The sequence below is a fragment of the Equus asinus genome, chromosome 1 (genome assembly GCF_041296235.1).
Source record: "Equus asinus isolate D_3611 breed Donkey chromosome 1, EquAss-T2T_v2, whole genome shotgun sequence".
Lineage (NCBI taxonomy): Eukaryota > Metazoa > Chordata > Mammalia > Perissodactyla > Equidae > Equus > Equus asinus.
Window position 1 is genome coordinate 108,121,907 of NC_091790.1, and position 26,519 is coordinate 108,148,425.

A 26,519-nucleotide genomic window follows, 5' to 3' on the forward strand; every position below is an offset into this window, starting at 1 on the left:
ATGCACACATCCCTTGCCCCAAGCGTGAATCCAGGAGAAACCTCTTTAGGACTGAACTAAAGTCTTCCATTATCTATGAGAAAGAAAGAATTTTCTAAACAAATTGTACGCATATGCAGCATCTGCCTCAGTACTCCCAAGCCTAAGGGAGACAGAAAGTAGGCACAGGTCTGCTGGGCCACTTGGGCCCCACGTAGGGCTTCCCTCAGGGGCCTGCGGGCAGGAGCAGACTGAGGGTCTCATGTATACAGATGGCATCATTAAGGACCTCGGCTGACGTAGGTGCTTAGGTGTGTGCACCAGCCTACCTTGGTGAACTTCCAGAGTCGTGACTCTGCTCCAGCTCCGCACGCTGTCTCACCCCTACACACATACAACATCCACAAGGCAGGCTGGAACCGCTGGGAAGGTAACAAATTGGTACTCCTCAAAATGGGGTCTAGTGACCCTCCACGTCGGCATGCCCTGGCAATTGTTAGATAACAAATACAAATTCTCAGGCCCCGCCCCAGACCTCCTGATTCTGAATCTGGGGGTGGGGGAGTGGGGAAGGAATGTGTGTGCCATGAACCCTCCAGGTGATTCCGATGCATGCCTAAGTCTGAGAGGCTGGGACCTGATGACCCAGGGAACTTAGCTTTCTGGAAAATGATGAAATGGAAATCCATTCCTAGAGTCTGAATGACACAAACCTTCAGATACAGCATCATCTCAGTTCTCATTCTCCTGATCTCAGAAACTGATGAAGGCAGTGGTTTTCCTAAGCCTTTCCCATTAATTCTCTGGGGTGTCACTAGGTATACCTCTAGAAAAAGATTCCATGGTCAGATGAGTTTGGGATACATTGCGTGGACACAGAAAGTGATAATGATAAAAACATTTGTTGAGTGCTTACTATGGGCTAGCCACTCCTCTGGGCAGTTTAGAATTAAGTTATTTCATCCTGAAAGTCAATGAGATGGGTATAATCATGACCCCTTTTTACAGATGTGGAAACCATGACTCAGTTTCCTCACTGTCCAGGGTCGCATAGCGGGGGGCTGGGGAAGGCAGGATGCACAACCACACCCCCTGAGCCCAGGGCTTGTGCACTAACCACAACACCACACTCCTCACACTTGCTCCTCGAGGACTTGGAGTGCAGTGGGCCAATGAAGCAATGCAAAGATAGACGCAATCCAAGGCAGGATGTGGGAGGGTCAGGGGAATGGAATAAGCTGCAAACACATCTCTCTGGGTTTGGAGGATAGAGCTGTTGTGAACAGCTTGCAGGACCATCCGTGAAACTGCTTCTGGAAGGTGGTCCATTAGAAAGTCTTTCAGAGACAACTCGCAACTATTGATTGACCCAGGATTTTATGATGATATCTGAGAGAGTATGAATCTGCTGTGCTTTGCCACAGTTGAAACTGCATTTTTAGGGGGATTATTTTGTTTTATAGAGGTGTGTAAACATCCCTTGCATGCCCGTACTGAAAATGAGGTTAGAACTTCATTTGGCAAAGATGGTTGAACTCCACTTTGAAAATTAACCCTGTGCTCGGTGCTGAGAATTGAAAGATGGTTTAAGATGTAACCCTGCCCCTGGAGTCCTCAGTCCAGTTAGGGAAATAAGAGAACATATTTGGTTTTGTTTTTATTTAAAATTTTTTTATCCCTACCTTTCCCCAGAAGGGATTTAAGGCCAGAGATGAGATGTGTGTACAGACTTTTAAAAATTTGAATACTATACAAATACTGTGATGAAATGTCGTGTTGATATAAAAATGAGATCAGGGACTCTAAGCCAGAGTTCAATGGCACAGGTATTGTGATAAGTAACCTCAGCCACGGTCCATTGGCCAAGAACACCGATTTTACCCTATACCGTTGCTTCTGCCTAAGATGCCAACCCTCTTGGGCCAGTGAGACGTTGGGACTGAATGGCTCCCAAGGTCCCTTCTATCACTTCTGACATTTTATGAGCCTTGCTCCTAGTGCTGGGGGTGGTTATCACAATGGCAGACACCCACAGATTAGAATATACTTAGTTGAAAGCCTTTCAACTAGAATCTTAGAATTCCTGTGACTTCTGATTTGGTTCTCTTTTTATCATGTTTATTGTATTTCACGAAGCATTCACCCTTCTGTTTTGTGACCAGGTAGGGTGAGGTATGTTAGTTGCTGCTTATTAGTGTTGTATCTTAGGCCAGATGCCTCATGTCATCAGGATGTCACCCGAGTTGTCTGTACCCATAGGATCTATGGGGAAGTCGCAGTAAGAGGGAGGCAGAGGCAGGACAGAGCTGAAGAGCACAGACTCTGGAATTGCAGAGTGCTGAGTCTGAATCCTGGCCTGGCCGTTTCCTTGTTGTAATTCTGGGGCAGGTCACCTATCCCATTGGGCTATTGTGGGGTTAAATGAGATGGTGCATGTAAACCATTTCTACAATGCCAGGCACAGTAAGTGTTAACTTTTAAAAAAAAAATATTATTACTATTATTAAGAAGTGGTTAGCAAGGGTTGAGGTAATGCACGTGCTGGAGGAAGCTGCTGCAGCCTCTTCAAGAGCCGATGGTAAACTGTCACTGATGGCTGACACCTGCCCATTGTAACAATGACTGAGGATTCTAAATGCCAAATCTTGTCACTGACGTTTGTGACTTAGATCAGCTGGCATTGCTGTTTCCTTTCTAGCCTGTGACTGTGACCCCAGGGGCATTGAGACACCGCAGTGTGACCAGTCCACTGGCCAGTGTATCTGCGTCGAGGGTGTTGAGGGCCCACGCTGTGACAAGTGCACTCGAGGGTACTCGGGGGTCTTCCCCGACTGCGCTCCCTGCCACCAGTGCTTCGCTCTTTGGGACGTGATCATCGCTGAGTTGACCAACAGGACTCAGAAGTTCCTGGAGAGAGCCAAGGCCTTGAAGATCAGTGGTGTGATCGGGCCCTACCGGGAGACGGTGGATTCGGTGGAGAAGAAAGTCAGTGAGATCAGAGACATCCTGGCCCAGAGCCCAGCCGCAGAGCCGCTGAAGAACATTGGGAATCTCTTTGAGGAGGCAGAGTAAGTACTTACTGAGCCAGAGTAACAACTCACAATATTGCTTCAACTTTATGAATAAACAGCAGAGACATCCTGACCTGGTGCTTCCCTCGGAAGGTACGGTTAGTCCTGTGAGTGAACAGATGCTGGGCCGTTCATTTCCCGGCAGTCTCCTCTGGGCAGTGGGTGAGTGAACGTGGGCACGTCGCTGGGGACCAGAACTGTGAAGGCTGCCGCATAGGGTGTGTGCATGTTATGTTCAGCACTTTGCAGTAGGGCTCCAGCAGTAGAATGGCAAGGACACTGCATTCGGAGACAAGGATCCATAATGAGTCACAGCTGGGTTACTTGCTAGGCTTGCAAACTTGAATGACTCCCTTCTTCCTGAGCCTGTCTTTTCTCCCCTCTGGGAGAGGGGAAGGTAATATTTGCCTTTACCTTACAGAATAATAAAAGGATTGATCTCTGAAATGCTGATGTAATTGCAAAAACCATTGGAAATGTACATTGTCATTATCTGTTTTGCTGCTACCAGGGAAATTCCATTACCACGAATAAGATTCCTCTTTCCACGTTGTTTCCGCTGCCCCGCAGTTGGTCCAGTGGAGCGGTGCTTCGTTCATTTAATTCTAACAAACTCCATGATGAAGAACCCTCCTCTTAGCCCTTCTCCTCCAAGTAATCATCTCTCTGCTTGCATAGTGTTATTTGCCAGTGAAAGCGGACAGACTTGACCTGGGTGATGCCCAGCTTCTCAGGGATTATTTTTCTACCGTTTCTCCTAGCCTTCTCTGTCCTGCTCTCAAACATTCCAAATACCTTTGCCAAAAAGGACCCCAGAAAGCAGCACAATAAGATCTTGGCTGGAGGGCAAAACAGGAACGGGTATGAAGCATTTGTTTCCCCAAATGCTGTGGCCTTTTGATTGCAGACACGCCATGTGGCGTGAGCGGGGGCCTGTTCAACAGCTGATCCCTGCACAGTGAGGTGACTTGACCTTATGACCGAACTACAGCAACATGTTTCGTATGACAGGACTCTAATCAGCATCTCTAAGAAGCCATATGGACTTTTCATCTCAACGCGATGTCTGAGAAGCTGGAAGGGAACAGCTACGTCAGCTCGAGTACTTTGTGGAAGGTTCTTCCTAGACCTTCTAGATTTAAAGGAACTGGTCCTTTGATTTCTAGCCTCAGGTTTTGTGCCCAAGACCATGTGGTTGACTAGGGTGTTAAAAAATGTCTGATGTGGGGCCATAATGCATTTAATGAGGAATTTTACCTCATTAAAAAGACTGGTGCAGCTTAGCCTCCTACTACGCAGCAGTAACGAGTTTTGGAAGGCTGCAGTCTGAGCGCAAGCCCTTGGCCTTGGTCTCATGCACCTAAGGGTAAACAAAAAACCCGGTGTCCTTTGAGAGCCCGCCAGAAAGGAGATTACATTCCTGAAACAGCTGTTTCTACTCACTGTTCATTTAACTAGATAGATTGTAATCATCGCAGGAAAACCAGTTTAATATTTTTTCAACAGAGTATCCAAGGATGCATGTTTTAGGATCCAGAGAGTCATTATTTAAAAATATACAATGTCGGATTTGATTGTTTTTTAAAAAATTCTATGAGACCTGAGAAGAAATGAAAGCCTTCTGTGGATCAACAGATTAATACAAGCAAAGCATTAAAAGAAAGTAACTATGTTCTAATGGCCTCAGGAAAAAAGTCACTGGGTTTATGAAATGTAATTTAACCTACAAATCCTTTTACGTACTTTTTCTTTGAGTTGGGTCGTGGTATTATCTCAGCCTCAAATATTATTTTTCTGGTGGCCCCCAACCTTTCAACATCTCTACATTGTCCCAGTTTTTATACTCACTGTTATATCCTTGAGAAGAAAATTATATTCCATTAGGTGACCCAGTAATATACCAAGAGCTAAGGTCTCCTCAAATATTACTTTTTTTGTGATAAACACACATGCACGCTATCTGTACAAGTAATATACAAATTGATGCCTCACGTACAGCTTTGGAGACAGGAAAAATACAGAACAAAATGCAGTTGTGTTTAGATTCCAAATGAAATATGTGAAAGCTAAAGGTTTATCAGATTCCATTCCCAGGAGATGCTACCTTCTTTCTGATGAAAAATAAACGGGTTGCTTGTTGGTGGAAGGAGGAGCTCCTTTGATGGGACCTTGCTTAAAGGGGGAGTGTGTGGAAAGCCCTCTTGTCTACCTGGTGGCCGTGGGGCTTCCTTTCTGCATGTCCTATCTTGAAGGAGATCCCTGCTGTTCAGATAAGAGCATTTTGGGTGGATGGCTGGGAGGCATAATTCTACACTGGAGTCACTTCTGTCTTTTGAGTGAGTGGCACTGTACGGGCTTGAAACTGCTTAGTATGGAGTTGGAACCCCGCGGTCTGGACCTGCGCTCTCATTACTGTGGATTCGGAATCCCTCAAATGGTCCATCTGCCACACCACAGCTGAGTGGTGCTTCTGTGTTTTTCTTCAAACTCTTTGAAGAAAGAAAAATTGTTAGATTTAATAGTCTCTTAATGATAAGGAGAATAAAACCAGTACCTGGAGATAAATTGTTAGCAATTACTGAATTGGTTTGAAATTACAGAGAAATGGATCCAGTATTAGTAGAAAAGATAAAAATGAAACTTCAAAATTCCCCTTTGTTTTATTTTACTTAGGGAAACCTACCCTTCTCTTTACAGGAAACTAACCAAAGATGTTACGGAAAAGATGGCTCAAGCAGAAGTGACATTAGCTGACACAGCTTCACAAAGCAACAGCACAGCCAAAGAACTAGACGCTCTACAGACAGAAGCAGAGAGTCTAGACAACACAGTGAAGGAGCTTGCTGAACAACTGGAATTTATCAAAAACTCAGATATTCGGGGTGAGCATGTTTTGTGCAAATACTCAATCCTGGATAGTGGATTTAACCATCTGTCTAGCCTGTTAGTGCAGCACTTGCAGAAAAAAATGAAGTGTTTTCTGATTATTTTAAAGCTTTTTCTCATTGAGTCTCTGGCACAAATGAGGATTAAAGTCCCCGTTTGACAAATGTGGTTGCTGGGGCGCAGAGAGACTAGGAGACACAGCAGAGGTCCCCTGGAGCCAGCAGCAGTCATTGCATTAGAATGGCATGTTTCCTGATTCTTCCTGTTAGTGGTTTAACCTCCTTGGCTTTCCTTGGAAAGGGGCTCTTTTGAATAGTTAAGAAATTAAGTTGATATTTCTGAAAATCCTTTTATATTCAAGAATGTTGCTTGGTCAGGAACTAATTTTGCAGATCCTTCATTTATTGATATAATAGGCCATATATAGGACCCTCCCCCCAAAAAGCAAAAGAAAGTAGAAATATCACACTATATCCATCCTCTTTTATGCATGATCAACTTATTTTTTTGGCTGGGTCCTTAAAGCCAAAACATCTCATACTATTTTATGTATTTAATACCAGCCACTGGAGTGGATTTGAATAGTTAAATGACTGAGAAAAGGGAAAATCACCTGGACAGGCCATCTATGGGCTGCCTGACACTAGCTATTTAGAAAGAAATGGATGTTTGCCTGTGTATAGAAACAAGATCTGCATGATTGACTTAATTTTTCATCCAGATGTTTGGCATCCTCCAGAGCCAGTCGGTGCCAATGGGACAAAGTATATTCATTAGTCATAAGAGGAAAGTTACATTTTTACATAAAGATTTTATTCCCTGAATTTTAAAACAAAACCATGTAGTAAATTGAGGGCTGGAACATAGCAAATACAGACAGTGCTTGATGCAGAGATGGGGGACAGGGGATTAACCATGGGCAGTTTCGTTTTGTGCCGCAGGCGCCCTGGATAGCATCACCAAGTATTTCCAGATGTCTCTGGAGGCAGAGGAGAGGGTGAATGCCTCCACCACGGATTCCAGCAGCACCGTGGAGCAGTCGGCTTTCACTCGAGACAAAGTGGAAGCCTTGATAGTCGAGGGGGAGTCCCAGTTCAGGGAAAAACAAGAGGAACAGGCCGGCCTTCTGGATGAGCTGGCCGGGAAACTACAAAGCCTAGACCTTTCAGCTGCCGCCGAAATGGTAAGGTGTGAGAGTTTGGCCTCAAGGCTGTTGTCCTATAGAGGGAAAACACCCTGCTTTGTCTTTAATATTGTTTACTTTGCAAATGAATCAGCAGGAGCAAAACCCCAAGGCTCCCGTCTCTGGACCTCGGGGTACCAATGACCAAGACAGATTAAAAACATGTGTGTCTCCAACCTTCCCTCTCCTCTGGTGGCTTGTGTGTGGCACAAGCGAAGACACATGACTACCTTCCTATCCTGCTGTATTGACTCAGTGACTTATTTAGACTTGCTCCTTTTTATGCTGTGGACATTGCTTTTTTACTTTGTTCCGACTTGCAGTGCAAACTCCATCTCAGTGGAGCAATTCACAATCATTCTGGGAGGGACTTCCTAAAAAATTAAAGGGAGCTAAAGAATTTTTTCCATGGTGTTAGTTAAAATGTTCCTTTGTTCCGGTAACTTTACCTGGTGAAGATTAACCCTGAGACCAGCCTAGAAAGTAGATTCATTTCCCAGAAGCTTTTAAAAAGTAACTCTGAGGCCAAATGAAATTGAGTAGTGAGTTTAATGAAAATCAGGCAGAAGGCCAAAAAAAGCCACACTCAGCCTATTTCCTCTTGCTTCCTTATTGTTTTTCATGGAAGAATACCTATCTAGAGAATCTGGAGAGTATTTTTTATACTTTTCTAAGGCTTGTGCTCTCTTAGCTTAGAAACAGAGAGACAGTAAAAGAAGGGGGAAGGTGGGTGCACAGAAGAGTTCGGACTTCATCACACAATTTTGTCTTAGTGGTATCTCCCCCCTCCCTCCCTGTCTCCTTCCCTTCCCCGTTCTCTCTATGAAATAGACGAAACATACTGTCTGTATGTATTGTGACAAATTTAACTGATGCCTACAAGGCTATATATTCATTAGCTTAGGAAACTTGAATAGCATCTAGTGGAAATAGGGAATAAGTAGATCTGTCACCATTTAATAGAAAGAAAAGTGGGGAGGCTCAGAGCAATGTGTAGACTGCACCTACTAGGAGACAAAGTCATTATACGTAGGCGTGAAATGCCAGTTCTCTCAATCTTCTTTCCTTTCAGTACCGATTCCTTCCTTACATCTAATAAAAACCGGTAATCACAAATAATGCGTCTGCAAACTAAAATGAAAGCAGCTAAGCATGGTAAAGGATGTTTGCCTTGCAACAGAAGACATCTCGGGAGTGGGTGGCGGTGGGCAGGATCCTCTGGCCAAGTGAGTGGGGGCCCTTCCCTGGGCTTGCTTTTCCATCTGGTGAGCTCCTGGGGTTAGCCGGCTTCTTCGCTGTTCTCATGGTATGTGTGTGTCCTTGTTAATTATCCTACAAGAATTCCCTTCATAGGTTCCATACTGACACTTCTCGTGTAGAAACAGATTTTTGTCCCTTTGCGTTCTTCAAGTACCTTCAGTTCTTTGTGTATATTTCGCTAGACCCACGCTGTTTTTTTCATGCCTGCCTGTCTTGAAATAAAACAGATCTTCTAGTGTTGTCAGATTGTTTTTAGAAAGCATCCCTGAGGTCTTATGCTTCTCTGCTGAAGGCTCATCTTCTTCTACACCACGTAGAATAAACTTTATTTTCTGAGTCTTTTTATGTACTGTAAACCAGATACATGAAAGACTTATTTATTAGAGAGATAATGGGATTATAGTTATCATAAACTTATTAGGCTAAAGAGTTGATTGTATTTATTCAAAAACTACTTTTTTTGCTTCTTAAAAAGAATACTTCCCTTGTTTGGGAGTGTTCTGTTAACTGCTTTTCAGTACAGTAAATCTTTTCCTTCTTTTCAATATGAGCATTTCCCACAGAAGGATAGCTCTACATACAATTTTCTTCCTAAGAGCCTTCTCCATCTTATAGCAAACTTGTAATTTATCAATTTGCATGAGTATGCCAGAACCAAGCCCTGATCTTTGGGAGTTTCTGGTAGATGGGGGGGGATTGCTTATTTGGAAATATAAACCTTTGTTTATACTGTTTTCTCTCTTCCTCTTGCATCTGGAATGTTCCCCCACTTCCCCTGCTCCAATCCCACCAGCCAACACATTCTTCCCCAACTACAACTACTCCAATCCTCAGTAGTCTCGCTTTGTCTGCTGTCCTTTATAGGTACTGCATCTGACCTATTCTTGGCTGTTACGTAGGGTGATCCCGTCTTCCTAACTGGATGGGAAGTTACTAAACAGCCAGATAATGGGCCTTTTATTTCACCCTATTCACCAGAACAGTTAACAAGGTGCTAGGTCTAAAGAAGGTTCTCAATACCTTTTTTTTTTTTAATCCAACTGGTTAGAATAAAGGGAAGCATTCGTTGGCTTTATTGGCCAGCTTCAACTTGATACAGCAGATATGTTTGCACCCTGCGCAGAGCCCACGTGGTATTCTAGTTCACTAGGGCAGAAGGTATTGATGAAGCGTTGTGAATTCTGTTTGCTTGAAAATAAGCAGGTAGGCTTATTCCTAAGCTCTTTGCTCCTCTGTCCATCTTGAACACTGTTTTCAAGTAGCCTTGCTGAGGACCACCTACACGCTCTCTGGGGCCACCCAGGCCCTGCACAGCTGTTAGGCTGCAGCAGGCTCACTCTCTGAACTCCTGTGCCTGCTCCTTGGCTTCTTGCAGACCTGCGGCACGCCTCCGGGGGCCTCCTGTTCCGAGACCGAGTGTGGCGGCCCAAACTGCAGAACTGACGACGGACAGAAGAAGTGTGGGGGGCCTGGCTGTGGCGGTCTGGTCACTGTTGCACACAGTGCCTGGCAGAAAGCCATGGACTTTGACCGAGATGTCCTGAGTGCCCTGGCTGAGGTGGAACAGCTCTCCAAGATGGTAATTCAGTGGACGGCCTCGGTTTTTATTGTTGTTTGCTTTCAATTATGGGTTGGAGGATCTGAAAGGGAGAAATCAATTCTACACGCTGACTAAAATGAAAGGGCGTTTTACAATCAAGTACGAAAGTTTGAGTTTTTGTGAGGTCATGGAAAGAGATGAGGTTTTATTCATAGACAGTTTAAGAATTTGCTTTCTTCTCACGACGATAATTTGAGATAACCGTTATTTACCATGGGTGCAGGGTTATGAATGCATCCAGCTGTATTACACAAGTTTTGTACTAAGCAACTGAGCATGTCATCTAAAGTGACACAGGAAGTATTAACTTCAGGTTAACTAAAGTATTTATGTTGGCACCTGAGAAAAAGACTAAGGAACATTTTATAGGCCACAAATGTTTTGGAGGAGTTAAAAACAACTATAAAAAATTTTATATGCCAGCCCTGTCTATGTAAGAATGCTGTATAGGAATCTGTATACTGCAGACTTTCCGTCTGTGTAGGAATATAACACTAGATTGTTGAATGGGAGACATTTGTTTCTAAAAGCTGTGATTCCAAACGCTTAGTGTTTCAACATCATTTTCTGGGCCATTTATAATGTTCTGGTCTGCTTTAGAAACAGTGCAGCTGTTCCATGGGTAATTTATTCCTCATCTATAGGTCTCTGAAGCAAAACTGAGGGCAGATGAAGCAAAACAAAACGCTCAAGATGTTCTGTTGAAAACCAACGCTACCAAAGAAAAAGTGGACAAGAGCAATGAGGACCTGAGAAATCTCATCAAGCAGATCAGGAACTTTCTGACCCGTAAGGAGTTTTCTCATTTTACTTTTAGACATTTCTTCTTATCTTGGAATAGAAAACTGTTTTCTAAGAGTCTGTTTCCATTTCTTAAGAAGCTTATATATGTGTATGTAAGTAACCTTCTGATGTTAGGCAGATACAGACGCATCTGATGGGATACCCAAGTAGGATATCAAGAAGTCAAACATATACTGTGAGAACTGAATTTAGAATTTATGTGAGAGATTACATATAATATCATTAGAACCGCAACTCAAAGTAGAATTTACTTTGACATTGCCCGCAAAGGTCTGTAATCCTATTGTTTACAGGATATTATACCTATGGTTAGACGGCTCTGTACGGGATACGCAAGTAGGACATCAAGAAGTCAAATATATACTGTGAGAACTGAATTTAGAATTTATGTTGGAGACTACATATAATATCATTAGAACCTCAACTCAAAGTAGAATTTACTTTGACGTTGCCCGCAAAGGTTTGTAATCCTATTGTTCATGGGATATTATACCTATGGTTAGACAGCTCTGTACCTTAGTGTTCTGTAGAGAAAAAGAAAATCTCTAGAATTTGTGGTCCAGCTCCTAAGTGTTGCTGGTCACGGTCTGAGTGTTATCAGTAAGGATGGTTTTGGTTTCAAGTTACAGAAGACCGTCACCTGAAATGAACTTAATAGAAACAAAAAGTGTGTTACATCATATAAAAAGAAGTTCAGTAGTAGAATAGCTCCGTGGTTCTAGGACCCAAGTACTTTTCATCTTTCTGCTCTGCTATTTTAAGCATATCAGCTTTGTTCTCAGGCTAGCTCCTCCTGGTTTTGTAACTTTGGTTGCCAAAGTTCTAGACTTCACACAGAGATTCAATACTACCTCTTGGAAGAAGAGACCATCTGTTCCTTTGTATCTTTTTTAAAAAATTTTTTTGAGGAAGATTAGCCCTGAACTAACATCTGCCGCCAATCCTCCTCTTTTTGCTGAGGAAGACTGGCCCTGAGCTAACATCCGTGCCCATCTTCCTCTACTTTATATGTGGGACACCTGCCACAGCATGGCTTGACAAGCGGTGCATAGGTCTGCACCTGGGATCCAAACCAGCAAACCCTGGGCCGCCAAAATGGAATGTGTGAACTTAACCGCTGCACCACCAGGCTGACCCCCTTTGTACCTTTTGAAAGTGAGGAAATCTTCCCCAGAAGCCTTTGAGCAGTCATCTCCATAAATCTCATTGGTCAGAAATGCACCCCATGCATGGAATGGGATTACCATAATTGGCAGACTAGTCAGGATTTAACCTGAGTTGATAAGTTTACTTTACCTTAGAGGTAGGTCCTGAACAAATCAGTATTCTGTTAGCAAAGACAAAGGAGGAATGGCTAATAAGTAAGAAAGCCATCATTCAATCACATTTTCCTGTGCTTACATCCTTAGGGGTCCATTTTTATTTTGTTTGACAGTTGGAAAAAAAAGAATTGATGACATATTTGAAGCTTAACATCTTTGGCATTTTTTTGACCACCTTGCACATTTGACATTTGAAATTCCTTGGCTTCTTTGAAAAAACACCATCCTGATTCTCTTGCTTCTCTGACTGGATTTTCTCCCTCTGTAATTTCCTGAATCCAGATAATTTATAAGGAATATCAGCTCTTTACATCTGCATTTACAGTAGTTTCCTAGCTATTCTTTCAACCTCAAAAGTTTTCAGTGCCTTTTGGAATCAAGTGCCATCTTTATACTCTAGCCTCTACTGTTTTCTACAATCTGAACCTTTCATCCACTCCACTTTCAGGTAACATGCTCTGCCCACACTATCTCTCCATCCAGAGATGTCCTCCTCCTTTCAAATCCTGCTATCCTTCAAAACCTCATCAGTTCCTCATCCGCCATGAGGTCTTCCCCGACCATCCCAGCCTACAGCACATTCCTGTTGTATTCATTGTCTGGGGCCACTCTTTCTGTGTGTAGGTCTCATCTCCCCACTCAGATAGACTACAGACTCTTAAACAGGAAGTGTGTGTATCTTGGTGTAACCCCACCATGTTAGTCACTTACTGGGTGACCAGTAACTGGTTGAATGAGTGAACCACCTATGATTTTCACCACTTTATGGGGACATCTTTGCTTTTAACAGAGGATAGTGCTGACTTGGACAGCATTGAAGCAGTTGCTAACGAAGTATTGAAAATGGAAATGCCTAGCACCCCACAGCAGTTACAGAACCTGACAGAAGATATTCGTGAACGAGTTGAAAGCCTTTCTCAAGTAGAGGTTATTTTACAGCAAAGTGCTGCCGACATCGCCAGAGCTGAGATGTTGTTAGAAGAAGCTAAAAGAGCCAGGTATCTGAAGACATTGTGGCGCTTGGGAGCTTATTTTGTGTATCTAGCATGGAGTAAAATATTTCTTGAACCAGTGAAACTTCTGAAAGTGAGCTCTGTGTGTCTCTCTGGGTCACTCCAAGAAGGCTGTTCTTTCAAAGGGAAGTGCTTTTCTCATGTTCACATATATCGTCTCATTCTTTTACTCAGCAAAAGTGCAACAGACGTTAAAGTCACCGCAGACATGGTGAAGGAAGCTCTGGAAGAAGCGGAGAAGGCCCAGATTGCGGCAGAGAAGGCAATCAAGCAGGCGGATGAAGACATCCAAGGAACCCAGAACCTGCTGACTTCCGTAAGATTTATGACAATCATTATATATGTGGGAGAAAACACTCACATACACTCTTTTACCAGGAAGGTTTAAGTGCATTTGACAGTTATTTATAAAAATTCCTACAACTGAACATGAAAGGATTCCTCTAATTTAAATAAATCTGAACTACTCCTTAGCACAGATGCTGAAGTGTTTTCAAGGGGAAAAAAAGGACTCTGAAGACCCTAAAATATGAAGCCCCCTTTCATTTTAACCCCCGCAAACAGCCTAAGAAAGACAGTGTGTGTTGCTGTCTCCTGTTCTTTCAAGGAACTGCATAGACTCTACTCAGGAGTATGAAGTATAATGTTAATTTCAAAACCCAGTTTGAGAAAACTCATGCTGTTTCAAAGCAACCTAGACGCATGGTTAAGACCAGTGTCTCAAGATTTATGAGGTGATCTTTCACAAAAATTTTACCAACGAAGGTCAAAATATCTGCTTCCAATGCCCAATTCCAGAGGAACCTAGTAGAGATCTTATAGCTACACAATCTGTTTTGTTCAGAATGCATGGAAAACAATGTTTTTCTAGGCAAAATCCTCTTAATGGATGCCTTTAATATCTGGTAGTCTCGAAGAAAAGAATTTTTCACATGGATTTAGTGCTTTATTCTAAAAATCTTCTTCGCTCTTAAAAGTAATGCAAACATAATTCTATTTTTTAGTTGTTCATTTTTTCAAAAATCAGTTCTGTAGGCAGATTTTTTCTTCCAATTTAGGAAAGTTCATTTGTTTTAAACAGTGGGTGAAGAAAATTGATGGCTCATGCAGTCCCTACCCATCTTCTCAGAGTATACTTTGAAATTGGATGCTCCCGTTACTTGGCACTGTCAGCGTTCTCAGGCCAACAATCCCTAATGTTTAAAACCTAGGAGATGGTTTTTTCAACCTGCTTTTCCTACCATTAGTTGATGGAAACCTGTCTTCCCCTATTCTCCTGTTCTCAGTAAAACGAACCTGACAGTTCCTCAGCTACTTTTCCACCTTAAATTTTGAGCAGATAGAAGATGAACTTCATTTAGGTGACTTTTTAAAAAGTACTGTTTTGAAAAGCAAAATGGAAAACATTAATCAAATATAGGTGAGCTATTTGGCTTGAGGATGCAAGTGAATGGCGGTTTTGTTTTGCAGGGAGCCTTGGGGAGGAAGTGTTTTAGGTTAGCAGATAAGAAACAAAGAGAACCTCTAGCTACACGACACTAATGAAGGCTTGTCAGAAACAGTCCACCCATTTAAAAATCAAACTACAAAGCTTATTTTCTAAGAAGTAAAACTGTTCTCTAAGAATTTTTTTTCTAAGTTAATTAATGGGTGAAACTTTAGGTCAAGAATCATTTGGTTTGAAATACTTACAGGTTTGAGCACACCTATACTGGCCTCGTAGTTCAACCACTGTTATTCAGAGTGAATTCTAGGGAACAGACCCATCCTTGAAGATCATTTTTAAGAAAAATTAGGTGCTCAGGAAACTGGTTCTTCTGTCCTTGGGTCAGACTGCTTACTTTGGCTAGCCTTTCAAAATCAGTGTTTATTGATTATACTTTGAAAAGAGGTCAAATGTGGATCCTCACCAGTTGCCCAGATGAGATATTTTTCCCGTAAATACATGAGTATTTATAGCTTCCAGCTATAACTCTCTCAGACCATATGCCATCTCACAATCCTACAGTAACTTTTCAGAGTTTTAAAGAACATTCCTGAGCTCCATGTCTTCAGTAATTAGCTAAAAGCACTCAAATCAACTTTCTAGGTAGTTTCTGAAATGCCATAACCCCCACTACTAGAGTTTAACATTTAGAGTTGATAGAAAAAACTAAAGGGGGCTGGGAGTTATAATTTTCCCACCCACATTAATTTGGAAATGCCTCTTCTCACATCTGCTTATTTGTGAACATTGTTCAGCCAAAGTTTGCAGGTGTTCTTAAAATGCTTTCTCAACAAATGAGGCTGTCTGGGGGTGGTTCGGTAAGGAAAAATTTTACATGAATTTCAGCCTAGATCATCAGAAGTACCAAATGAATAAAAGTTAATATATGAGATGTAGCAAAGACTATTTAAAGTTGGGCACTTTACGTAGGTTTTCTTGAAATTATATTTTCTTTTTAGTTTACTACTTCTGTTCTAGAGCAGAATGGCACAGCAGCCTTTTAAATCTCCCTCTAGAACTTCATACCACTTCTAATTGACCGACATTGTACTTTTAGATCGAGTCTGAAACAGCAGCTTCTGAGGAAACCTTGTTCAACGCCTCCCAGCGCATCAGCGAGCTGGAGAGGAATGTGGAAGAACTTAAACGGAAGGCTGCCCAGAACTCTGGGGAGGCAGAATATATTGAAAAAGTTGTATATACCGTAAAACAAAGTGCAGATGATGTTAAGAAGGTAAGTAAATCTTTGTAACTTCATAGCTATGTTGATGAAGGAGCAGCTAGTCTCCTCATTGCCTTCCTTGGAATAAGAGACAACAACCTAAAATGTTTCTTCATCAGAAACATCCCAAGTGACCTGTTTTGAAATAGCAGTCTTTAGAGAGACAGCTGGAAGAGAATGGGAGTGGATATGAAAGTATCCAATAAGCATAACCTAGGCCCTCAAATCCAAACTTGGATAAGGGTTTGGGAAAATGAAATTAATTTAACTCAGGGGTGGAAGTCTTTAAAAGCAAGCATAGTGAGTTTGTATTTCTGTATTTCAGTTAGGAAGATCTTTAGGAAATACATTAATTACCTGGCCATTTGGGAAATCTTTAAAAACAGGGTAGAAAAAGCTTAGAGAGTTCCTAACAGAGAACAGCTAGGAGGGAACAAATCTCACCTCTTCCACACTCATTTTGAATCAACCACCTCGTGTTTTTCTCATTGGAGGGCACTGTATTTTGCAGAGAAAATCTCACACAACCCAAATTTTTCATCAGAAGCCAAGTAATCACTGAAACACATGTTCAATTTCTAACTTTGTGGGAAAACGTCTATCTCTAAAGAAACCTTTTTGAACTTTGGAGGCGAGTGTTGAAACTGTCCAATGAACAGTAAGGAGTTCCACACTGAAATTAACTCCAGATTTTTCCTGGAAGTTACTCTGGCTTTTAGGCATTACGGAAGGGTGACTTCCCTACGCCTCTGTCTTAGGGAAGAGAACCAAACAAAAAGAAAAGTTCACTGCCACATCTGTCTTTTCCATTGTGGGTTGTAGTTCCTGCAATTCTGAGAGCATGTATCTCCCAAGTAGCCTTCTTACAGAGCATTTTGCATAAATATGACATCTGATTACAAAGAAGAGGGACAGAACCCCTTGACATGAAATTCCTGCAGCAATGGCTATTGTTTGAACAGTGTTTCTCAAAAGATTACTTGCAACCATCTTTCCAAACCCACACCAGTTTCTCCTCACCCATCCCACATACGCTACAATCTCGCCTTCCTTTGGTTAAATCTGCCTTTTCCCTCTGATTTCCTGATAGCAAGTCTCTACAAACCTTAAATTAGTCAAGATCCAGATGGTCCTCCTTCTATTTCTTCAAAAATGAGCCTTTTGTGATGTGTAAATGTTTGGATCTCAGCACATCTACTTTTGAGAAAATCTCCTACCCCAACTCTCCATGTAATTTTCCTTTCAGCGTGTCCATAGAAAAGTGCTAATGAGTAGAAGAGAAAGAGGGCGCAGCCCTAGAGCCCTGCTACAGTTCCAAAATGTCTTTGAAATGTCATGTCGATATGGTGTTATTTACCACTGAATAGCTTGAAGCCTAAGTGCACTTCGTGGTGGGCCTTAATCCAGAATGCGTGCCGCGCCAGTTAATGTCTGTGATCCCAGCTCGCCCTGATTACACATCTGCTCTTGAATGTAATTACTGACACTAACAGTATCACCTCTTTGTGTCTAAATATGGAACTGCAGACTCTGGATGGCGAACTTGATGAAAAGTATAAAAAAGTAGAAAATTTAATTGCCAAAAAAACCGAAGAGTCAGCTGATGCCAGAAGGAAAGCTGAAATGCTACAAAATGAAGCAAAAACACTTTTGGCTCAAGCAAACAGCAAGCTGCAACTCCTGAAAGGTACGTCTTTTCACTTAGGCTCGGGCTTTAGTAAAGTATTTGAAAATGAAGACATCCATAGAGTTTATTTAAAAGGTGGAAATCTATTCACTTTATCTTAGGCACTTGAAGCCTTATAGGCAAAGAGGATCAGTATTAGGTTTTGCAATGATCATAGTATAAACTGCTCAGACTTTTTCCTTTTATCTCCCACAGATTTAGAAAGAAAATATGAGGAGAATCAAAAATATTTAGAAGATAAAGCTCAAGAATTAGTAAGATTGGAAGGAGAGGTCCGCTCACTCCTAAAGGATATAAGCCAGAAAGTCGCTGTGTATAGCACCTGCCTGTAACAAAGGAGGACGGGCTGGAAGTGTCAGACGGCTGAAGTGACCAAAGTCAAATAGCTACATTTTAAAAACTGACATAATGATCTTCAAAATAAAACTCATTACCTATTTAATGTTTTTAAGCGCCACATTTTGTATGGAGTTCAATAAAGTACAGTGCTTTTGTATAAATATATATTTAGTATAATTCTTAATTCACTGTTACTTTTACTGATTGAGTGTTCGTGAATCCCTTTAACAAAGAATGTGACTTTCACTGTAAAGATGGTTTTATAAACAAGTTGACTGCCTCCATGGAGACCCTCATTTCTGTTATGTCTATAAACAAGCTATTACTTATCTGTTTGCTAGGTCAGTATCTTCCACAAATCCACCCCCAGCATCACGGCGCAGCGGGATTCCCAGGTGGAGGTTATGGGGAACGACAGCCTGAGCTACCTTCACCATTTCAGTGGCTGCTTAGTTGCTCCAACCTCCAAAACTCCCATAAGTATTCCTTGCTCTAGAGGAAAGAGAACAAAAAGCAGTAATTTTTAGAAAATCAGGAGGGTGAGTTGTAGCTTTTAAGTGTTACCACCTAGAATAGGGCCAGGGTTTACAGACAATGCTTCTGCCAATTGAGCGGTGCTTCTCAACATACAGAATGATGCTGTAATTTCTCAGCTTTTATATTATATTTTATTTGATTTCACAAAGTAAAGATTCTCTGCTAGGATGTCTAGGTAAGGCCAAAACAATCATATAACAATCACTTATTCCACAGGATAAAGAAAATAGCTGGAATACAATTGAAACCTGTGTCAACTTTCTAGCCAAGCTAGCTCGTAACAGGCCAGGCCCTAAGTGGTCTCTTCACACATTGTTCTCAGAGCGGCCATTCTGTCTACCAGTTAACAACCACCCACACACCCAACACAGCTGCACTTGAAGCTGAGCCTGCACAAAAGTTATGTAAACAGCTGTAATTTAAACAATAGGGCAATTTCCCTCTGGTTCAAGGCAATTATTTGTCACTTGTATTTAGGTTGGAATCCTAATAACTAGCAAAGTGGTCAGACCTCATCAACTACTAGAGCAACTAAGTCTTATTTTTTTCCTTAATTATAAATATTTTACTTAAAATAGTAGAAAAGCTTCGCTTCTCCCTAGTCCTTTTCAGCTGAACAACCAAAGAGCTCACTTTGAAATTACTAGTTTTAATTTTAATTAGCTCAATGAACTGGACAACGAAGCCCCATCCTTCCCAAGCCAAGAAAATATTGAGAACTTAGTAAATAACAGTAAGTGAACATTTTTTATACCCAGGACTTCATTCTCACCCAGATATATTTGCATCCTCTTACTGAATGGGAACCCTTAAAGTTGGATTTAACTATTATTTTGTGTCTCTCGATAGCTAGGATTTGATATTAAATTATTCCTCACTATTCCCTAGTTAGAAACTTTTTGCCTAGAGTAGGAGACATGTTTAAGGTTTAAATAAACCGGCACTTCACATAATATTGGGATTTCAGATTTTAAAAAGATGCAGAGTTTGTGTCCAACAATGGCAAAGTAGAACATACCAGACCAAGCCCCCTGCTGTAACGACGACAAACTCTGAACAAAATCTATTTTAAAAGTAAAGGCACTGGAGACAAGCAGGCAGGAGGTAGAGGGGAGCTGACAAGAAAGAACGGCACTTGGTGAAACTCCCACTTTTAACAGCTTTTCACTTGAGGGGAGGTCCCGGTAAGTGGCAACCTAGGCAGAAGCCAAGTTTTACTGGTTAAGGAATTGGAGGACAGTTTGGGTCAACCACAGCAACTGAAATGTTGGGGGGGAACCCCTGAAAAGAGAGAGCCACAGAGGAGAGGGCCCCCAAATTCTGTAAATACTTTGCCAAAACTCTGGTAGACCCATGAACTACGCACGCATGGGGCAGACTTCAGGCAGCCCAGGTAAAGCTAAAACAACTGAGCAGAGATTCAGCTGCTGCTCCCCACAAAGACGGTAAGAGGTTGGAGTTCAGCCAAGTTAACTGCCTACTAAAATAAATTCAGTATTTTTCAGAGGTATGTAGCAGAATCCAGAGTCTTTACAACGTATCATTCATAATGACCATAATACAATCCAAGACCACTGGACATATGAAGAAAAAGGAAAATGTGACCCAATACAATGCAATTAAAACCTGAAGACTACTGAACATTTTCCTTTTAGCTATGATCAAGTGATGGTATCTTACTCCATACAGCTTTCTGCTGATAAATTATATTCTCCACACTTTTCTTATGACTATAACCTTTAAATTGCAATCAAGTGAATATCTAGTTTGCATGTTTCTAGTACTTTAAGATAGTTTACTTTCCTCTGTAGAAATTTATGCTATCCCAAACTTGAGAACTACTAAATGAATCTGAAAGGATTCTTAAACTCAGTTACAATATGCAAAAGCCTATTTAGCATTTAATACTTGGTTATTTGTTTCAAGAAATGGCCCTTTTAAATACTTATCAATAAACACAATTTTACAGCACTCTTTAAAGAAACAGTCATTTACCCAGCCATGGATACACTGGAAATCCCTGTAAGAAAAGAAAGCAGATTAAAGATTCCTTTACACTGTTTCTCCAAAAGTAACTGCTAAACACTCAGTCAGTATCACTAAAACAGATCAAAGGGTAACGGCCCTTTACATGCCTTAATGCTGTCCTACAAAGTGGAAAAAACAGACATCCAGGACACTCAGAGCAATAATAGTAAGGACTAAGAGTATACACTAGAGGTAGTCATAAAAGAACTAGGACCATCTTGACACCCACTCAGAATAACCACTAAATGAACATTTAAGACATTTATTTCTGTATCTTCATTCCCCACTGTAATACATTTGAGTCTCCATTTAATATTTGAACTTTAGAGATATACTTCCTTAATTTAGCTAACTGTAACTATACTTCAGACTGTACACCTCAATGGAACCTTAATAACCTAAACACGTAAATTCTACCTCTCAACTGCAAGAATTTGGGGATTAAATAAAACGTGTGAGAGACCATCACTTTTTATTTACATCAGTCTATACACATTTTAATCTCATTCTAATGACTGACTCTGTTTCCAACATGAAAACCAAGTTTAAAATAACTTGATCATCTTGCTTCAAACACAGTTGTTCACATACCATACTCAGTTCCTTCCGTGTAAATATCCAACTTTACCATATCAGAAGTAAAAGCTATGTAACATAAATTCAGTGAAGGTGATCCTTCATAAAGAACATGAAAATAAGAGTTGAAGAAAATTTTCCGAGATGCTACTATAAGTAGCTTTTTTCTGCAATATTAATGCACTGAAAGAAAATATTAACTTTATTTAAAATACAGATATGAGATTATTCCATTCTGTCCAAACCTATTAAATACCTTCCAAAAGTTTCATAATTCAGTCCTAGAAATTCTTGGAGCCGTCAGCATTTCCTGTCCAGAAATGTGACCTCTACAAAAGCTCCCAGGAAATTTCAGAAAAAAAAATATCATCTTCTAATTTAAAAGTTGATTGATTTGCCAAATGATGCAGCCAGGTTTGCTTCTCTAAAAGCTTCTGATAAGGTCTGCAGGGAAGAAATTTTTAAAATTAAAAAGCAAGAATTCACGGGTCAGAAGAAAATTTAGGTAGTCATTAATTCTGTACGTTGTTAACAATTACCGGATGCGCGTGACAGACTCTAGCTATATCTTCACAGGATGCTCCATATTCCAATGCAAGAGCAGCTTCATTTACCATTTCACCAGCACCCTTTAAAATAATAAGCCAAAAAGTAATTTTGTTTCCACAGCAAAAAGAACTACCTGCTAACAGGATAGATCAGTTGTTAGAGCAGTTAAATAACTGCCTCCAGTCAAGAAAAGTTTAACAGAAAAGGTGGCACAGAAGAGCTCAGGATCCAGAGCCAGATGGCCTGGATTCAAATCCTACCACCACTTACCTCAACCACTTACTCTGTGTGCTTCGTTCCATTTATCACCTCAAAAATGGGAATAGCAACACCTACCTCACAGAGTTGTAAAAATTAAAGTTAACGCATGTATTTAGGAAAAATTACAAAGTAAGCATTCAGATGTTCTATGATCATTGTTATACCATCTACGTAAGATACCTAGGGAGTGGGCATCCGTCAGATTCAGTGGTAGGAAAGGCTTCTCTTAGAAGGTAACATTTTGAGCTGAGACCTGAATAATAAGGAGCCAGTCATGCAAAGATCTGGAGCCAGAGCATTCTAGGTAAAGGCCACCACCAGCATGAAGGCTCTAAAATAGGAACAAGTTTGGCCTGTTATGAAATTGAGAGAAGGCCCAGGAGGCAGGGAATTAATGAGCAAAAGGGAAGAGTGGAAAAGATGAGGTAAAAGGTAGGCAGGAGCAGATTTAGTGGGGCCTTGTATGTTAACAGTCTGAAGTTGAAAAGGACCACTGGAGAGCTGTAAGCAGGCCCATGGCCTGTGCATGTTTTAAAAGGATAACCTTAGTTGCACGTGGAAGGTAGACGATATGGTAGGGAAGATTTTCCAAGTGCTGTCAGTATCTTGCTAGAAATGGCACACAAAAAGGTCATACTGAAACTTTAGCTGGTAAAAAATAACCTCAGAACGTAAATACCAGGTGGTTTTAAATTAATCTACTAAATAGCAATGCTTTCCAGAAATCCTAATGGGATTTCTGGTTTTCAATACTCACTGGTCCCAGAATATGTGCTCCCAATACTCTGTCCGTCGATTTCTGCCCAAGAATCTTCACCATGCCATCTGTGTCAGCATTTGTCTTAGCTCTGCTGTTAGCAGCAAAAGGGAATTTCCCAACCTTGTACTCAATACCCTGTGAGAGACAGAAAACGAGAAGCTACATAAACTCTGAAAAAGTTCGCTCCCATTGGTGAAATCATCTACATTTGTTCAGAAAATAAATCCCAAGAAGGTAGTTCTTCACAGAGCATATTGAAGGAAAGACCAAAAGGCTTGTTAATGAAATATATTTTGGGTACAAACACAAGCAAATGCAAGTATTGGTTCATGTGGGTATATTTAAAAGCCCAATATAAAAGCTGTGGAATTACTAGTTTTTGAATATAGACAAGTGAATATCTCCTTTATGATACTAAAAAAGGAAGAAAAAATAAACTATAATATTCCACATAGTTATTAGAATGCATTAATACAGTAATATAATGATTCTCAGCTACCAGTATCATTAATTCAATTCACACACTGGAATAAAACTACCCCCATTCAGGATTACCTCTTCTTTCAACTGCTCTTCGGATTTGCCAACCCAAGCAACTTCAGGGTGTGTGTAAATCACCGACGGTACACAATTGTAGTCAATGTGCACAGCACCACCAGCCATTCCTTCAACACAGATAATGCCTTCATCCTCTGCTTTGTGAGCCAGCATTGGACCAGCAACCACATCACCAATAGCATAGATACTACCAGAGAGACCAAAAGAAACAGTGAACTTCTGAAATCAGATACTCATTTTCAGTTATGCCATGGTAACAAAAAGGTAAGTTTCTAGTTATTAAGTCACCAAAAAATGTATCAAATACAGTTCTTCAAGTATCTAGGAATTTGGTTTCTAGCCTTTATGTAATGAAAAAATTATTTTCGCTTTTACATATTATATGTTTACCCTTCTTTTCCAAAGCCAATGCATTTTTTAAGCATGACAAAAGTCTTATTTTGAAAATAGTGTTTGAAATTTTTAAATATTGAAAATGCAGATAATGAGCCAACTTACTTTGGAATTTTAGTTTGGAATCTGGTATTGATTGGAATTCTACCTCGAGGATCTAGTTCAATTCCAAGCTCTTCTAGTCCCAAATTCTGAGTAAAGGGTCGTCGGCCAATGCAAACCAAGAGTACATCACAAGTGATAACTTCAGCTTTACCACCAGAAGCAGCTTCAATACTAGAAAATGAATAGTATAACTGTTACATACATCTACATAAATAGCTGGTAGACTTGGAAATTTAAGACCAGACATTTCTCAGGTGTTGATGACACTTCTAACAGTGTACGTTCACTTTATTATAAATATAACAAACTTAAGGGTCAGGCAATGAAGAAATGCACATATCCTCCAGAGGTCTATCATTAAAACCTCACAAAGACAGGCAGTATAACACGGGTTAAGAACACAAGTCTTACAGTCAGAAAGATCCAAGTTCAAGCAGTGGCTCTGCCACTCACTAAGTGTGTGACCTCAGGCAAGTTATTTCACCAAGTCACATAAATATTTAATAAATAGAGAGCCAGGCACATAGGAAGCAATCTAATTAGTATTATTATTATGATTTCCCCATATATGTCTAAAAATATTGAATTAATTTTACTGAATGCTGGGAGTTTAAGTTTTTCTGGATGTATACTATAAAAAAGTAACTTACAATGAGAACAATGGATTAATATTTCTAGCATCAACTTAATCATGAATTTCAAAGGACTGATTTAATAAGCAATATGGAGATATACTAAGCAATGAAATGGTCTTAAATTATAAAAAATCTGATTCTGAAAACTGAGTGTTTTTCTTGAACACACAGACAAGGATTTCATATCGAAAACAAGCAGTACACTTACGAAACATCAATTTTTCCATCTGACTTCTTGGTAGCACCAGTAACTTTTGTATTCAATTTAAATTTAAATCCTTGTTTTTGAAGGATGCGTTGAAAGTTTTTAGATATCTCCATATCAATTCCAACTCCACCAACATGACCCAAAAACTCAACTGCTGTCACATCTGCACCAAGTCTTTGCCAAACTGAACCCTGCAAATAAAAATCATAAAAATAAAAGTTTCTATAGCAAATGTTTACTGAATCATCTTAAACAGTTTATTGTAAGATTTTATTTTCTTAATATGTCCCGATTAGAAGCTCTGAGGTTTAAAACTAACACAGTGGCAACTACGTATACCTTTACGCTTTTATTGACCCATTCATTGCTCCAACAGTTACTGAGCAGCTACACTATACTATATGCTAGGCACCATTTCAGGTGTTAGGCAGACATCAGTGAACTGCCCTCGAGGACCTTATATTCTGGTAGGGAGACAGACAAATAAGTAAAATTCATGCAGAGGAGAGTAAAATGCTATGAGGAAAAAAAAGCAGGAAGTAGAACCCGGACTCCGGAAAGGAAAAGAAGCGCAATTTAAATAGTGTGTTTGGGGGGAGTCCTCACTAGGAGTGACGTTTGCAGAGACTTGAACAAAGAGAGGGAATGAACTATACAGGTAACTGATTCAGGAAGAAGAGACACCAAGTGGGAAGGAAGGTCCTGAGGGAGAAGAAGTAGCCTCTTATTACTACTAATTACTGATGTTTGCAAAATATTAAACTGGCTTCATATTTTTATTTTCTCAATAGAGAAATGTTGCTTTTTCATTCAAATTACAATTTAAACTCAATGCTCATTTTTTATTTTAACAATTATAACTTCTGAATACTTACATGTGAAACAGGCAAGATGAACATAATTTTACAGCATTACATAAAATATGAAAACCTATGAATGGATATCCTTTGTGAGAATTTATATTAGAATCATCTAGTAACTTATAACTCACCATAAGACTTTACTTTTCCAATTAAATTAGGTTTGTACATTCATTTACAAAATTTCATGAGTTTTTCTGGTGAGAGCTGAATTAACTAGAGGCAATACAATGACACTAAAAATCCAGTAACAAGCATACATAAAATTAACTCAAAAGGGATCATGGAGCTAAACGTAAAAACCAAGACTATAAAACTTCTGGAAGACGACACAGGAGAGGATCTTTGTGGCCGTGAGTTAGGCAAAGATTTCTTAGCTACAACACCAAAAGCACAATCCATAAAAGAAAGAAAAAGATAAATTAGACTTCATCAAAATTAAAAACTTCTCCTCTTCAAAATATACTCAGAGCACAAAAAGATAAGCCACAGACAAGGAAAAGTTATTTGCAAAACATCTATATGATAAAGATTTATATCCAAATTACATAAAGAACTCTCAAAACTCATTAACAAAACAAACAAACCCAATAAAAAACACAAAATATTTAAACAGGCACTTCACCAAAGAAGATATAAAGATGGCAAATAAACACATAAAAAGATACTCAAGATTACAAGCCACCAGAGAAATGCAAATTAAAACCACAAGCAGATACTACCACACACCCATTAGAATGGCTCAAATCAAAACATCCAGTATTAAAGTAATGGTGAGGAAGTGGAGCAACTGAAATCTACATTGCTAGTGGGACTGTAAAATGGTGTGGCCACTTTGGAAAACAAAGTTTCTCGAAAGGTTAAACACAGAATTACCATTTGACCCAACAACTGCACTCCTAGCTATATACTCAAGAGAAATGATAACAGATGTCCACACAAAAACTTGTACACAAATGTTCATAGAAGCATTATCCATAATAGTCTCAAATCGAAACAACCCAAGTATCCACCAACTGTTGAATGGATAAACAGAATGTGTTACAGCCACAGAAGGGACTACTACTTGGCCATAAAGAGAAATGAAGTGTACGTGAACCTTGAGAACATCATGCTAAGTGAAGAAGCCAAACACAAAATGCCACATATTGTATGACTCCGTTTATATGAAATGTCCAGACTAGAAAATCCACAGAC

At 40.2% G+C, this 26,519-nt stretch overlaps 2 protein-coding genes across 2 annotated transcripts in view; one reads left to right on the forward strand and one right to left on the reverse strand.

The window, feature by feature from the left end:
• Positions 1-18,017, forward strand: part of LAMB1 (laminin subunit beta 1) — a 69,241-nt gene extending 51,224 nt beyond the window's left edge. Inside the window, exons 25-34 of the mRNA XM_014831846.3 lie at positions 2,678-3,047; positions 5,748-5,932; positions 6,878-7,119; positions 9,755-9,958; positions 10,624-10,768; positions 12,896-13,103; positions 13,293-13,434; positions 15,662-15,838; positions 17,354-17,513; positions 17,709-18,017. Of these exons, the coding sequence (XP_014687332.1) occupies positions 2,678-3,047; positions 5,748-5,932; positions 6,878-7,119; positions 9,755-9,958; positions 10,624-10,768; positions 12,896-13,103; positions 13,293-13,434; positions 15,662-15,838; positions 17,354-17,513; positions 17,709-17,845 (1,970 nt within the window). The 3' untranslated portion in view covers positions 17,846-18,017. The remainder of the gene's footprint in view (positions 1-2,677; positions 3,048-5,747; positions 5,933-6,877; positions 7,120-9,754; positions 9,959-10,623; positions 10,769-12,895; positions 13,104-13,292; positions 13,435-15,661; positions 15,839-17,353; positions 17,514-17,708) is intronic.
• A 480-nt stretch (positions 18,018-18,497) lies between these two features.
• Positions 18,498-26,519, reverse strand: part of DLD (dihydrolipoamide dehydrogenase) — a 30,286-nt gene continuing 22,264 nt past the window's right edge. The window contains exons 9-14 of the mRNA XM_014831848.3: positions 24,463-24,653; positions 23,620-23,790; positions 23,119-23,308; positions 22,561-22,698; positions 21,533-21,622; positions 18,498-21,437 (exon numbers count right to left, since the gene is read on the reverse strand). Coding sequence (XP_014687334.1) covers positions 21,372-21,437; positions 21,533-21,622; positions 22,561-22,698; positions 23,119-23,308; positions 23,620-23,790; positions 24,463-24,653 — 846 coding nt within the window. The 3' untranslated portion in view covers positions 18,498-21,371. The remainder of the gene's footprint in view (positions 21,438-21,532; positions 21,623-22,560; positions 22,699-23,118; positions 23,309-23,619; positions 23,791-24,462; positions 24,654-26,519) is intronic.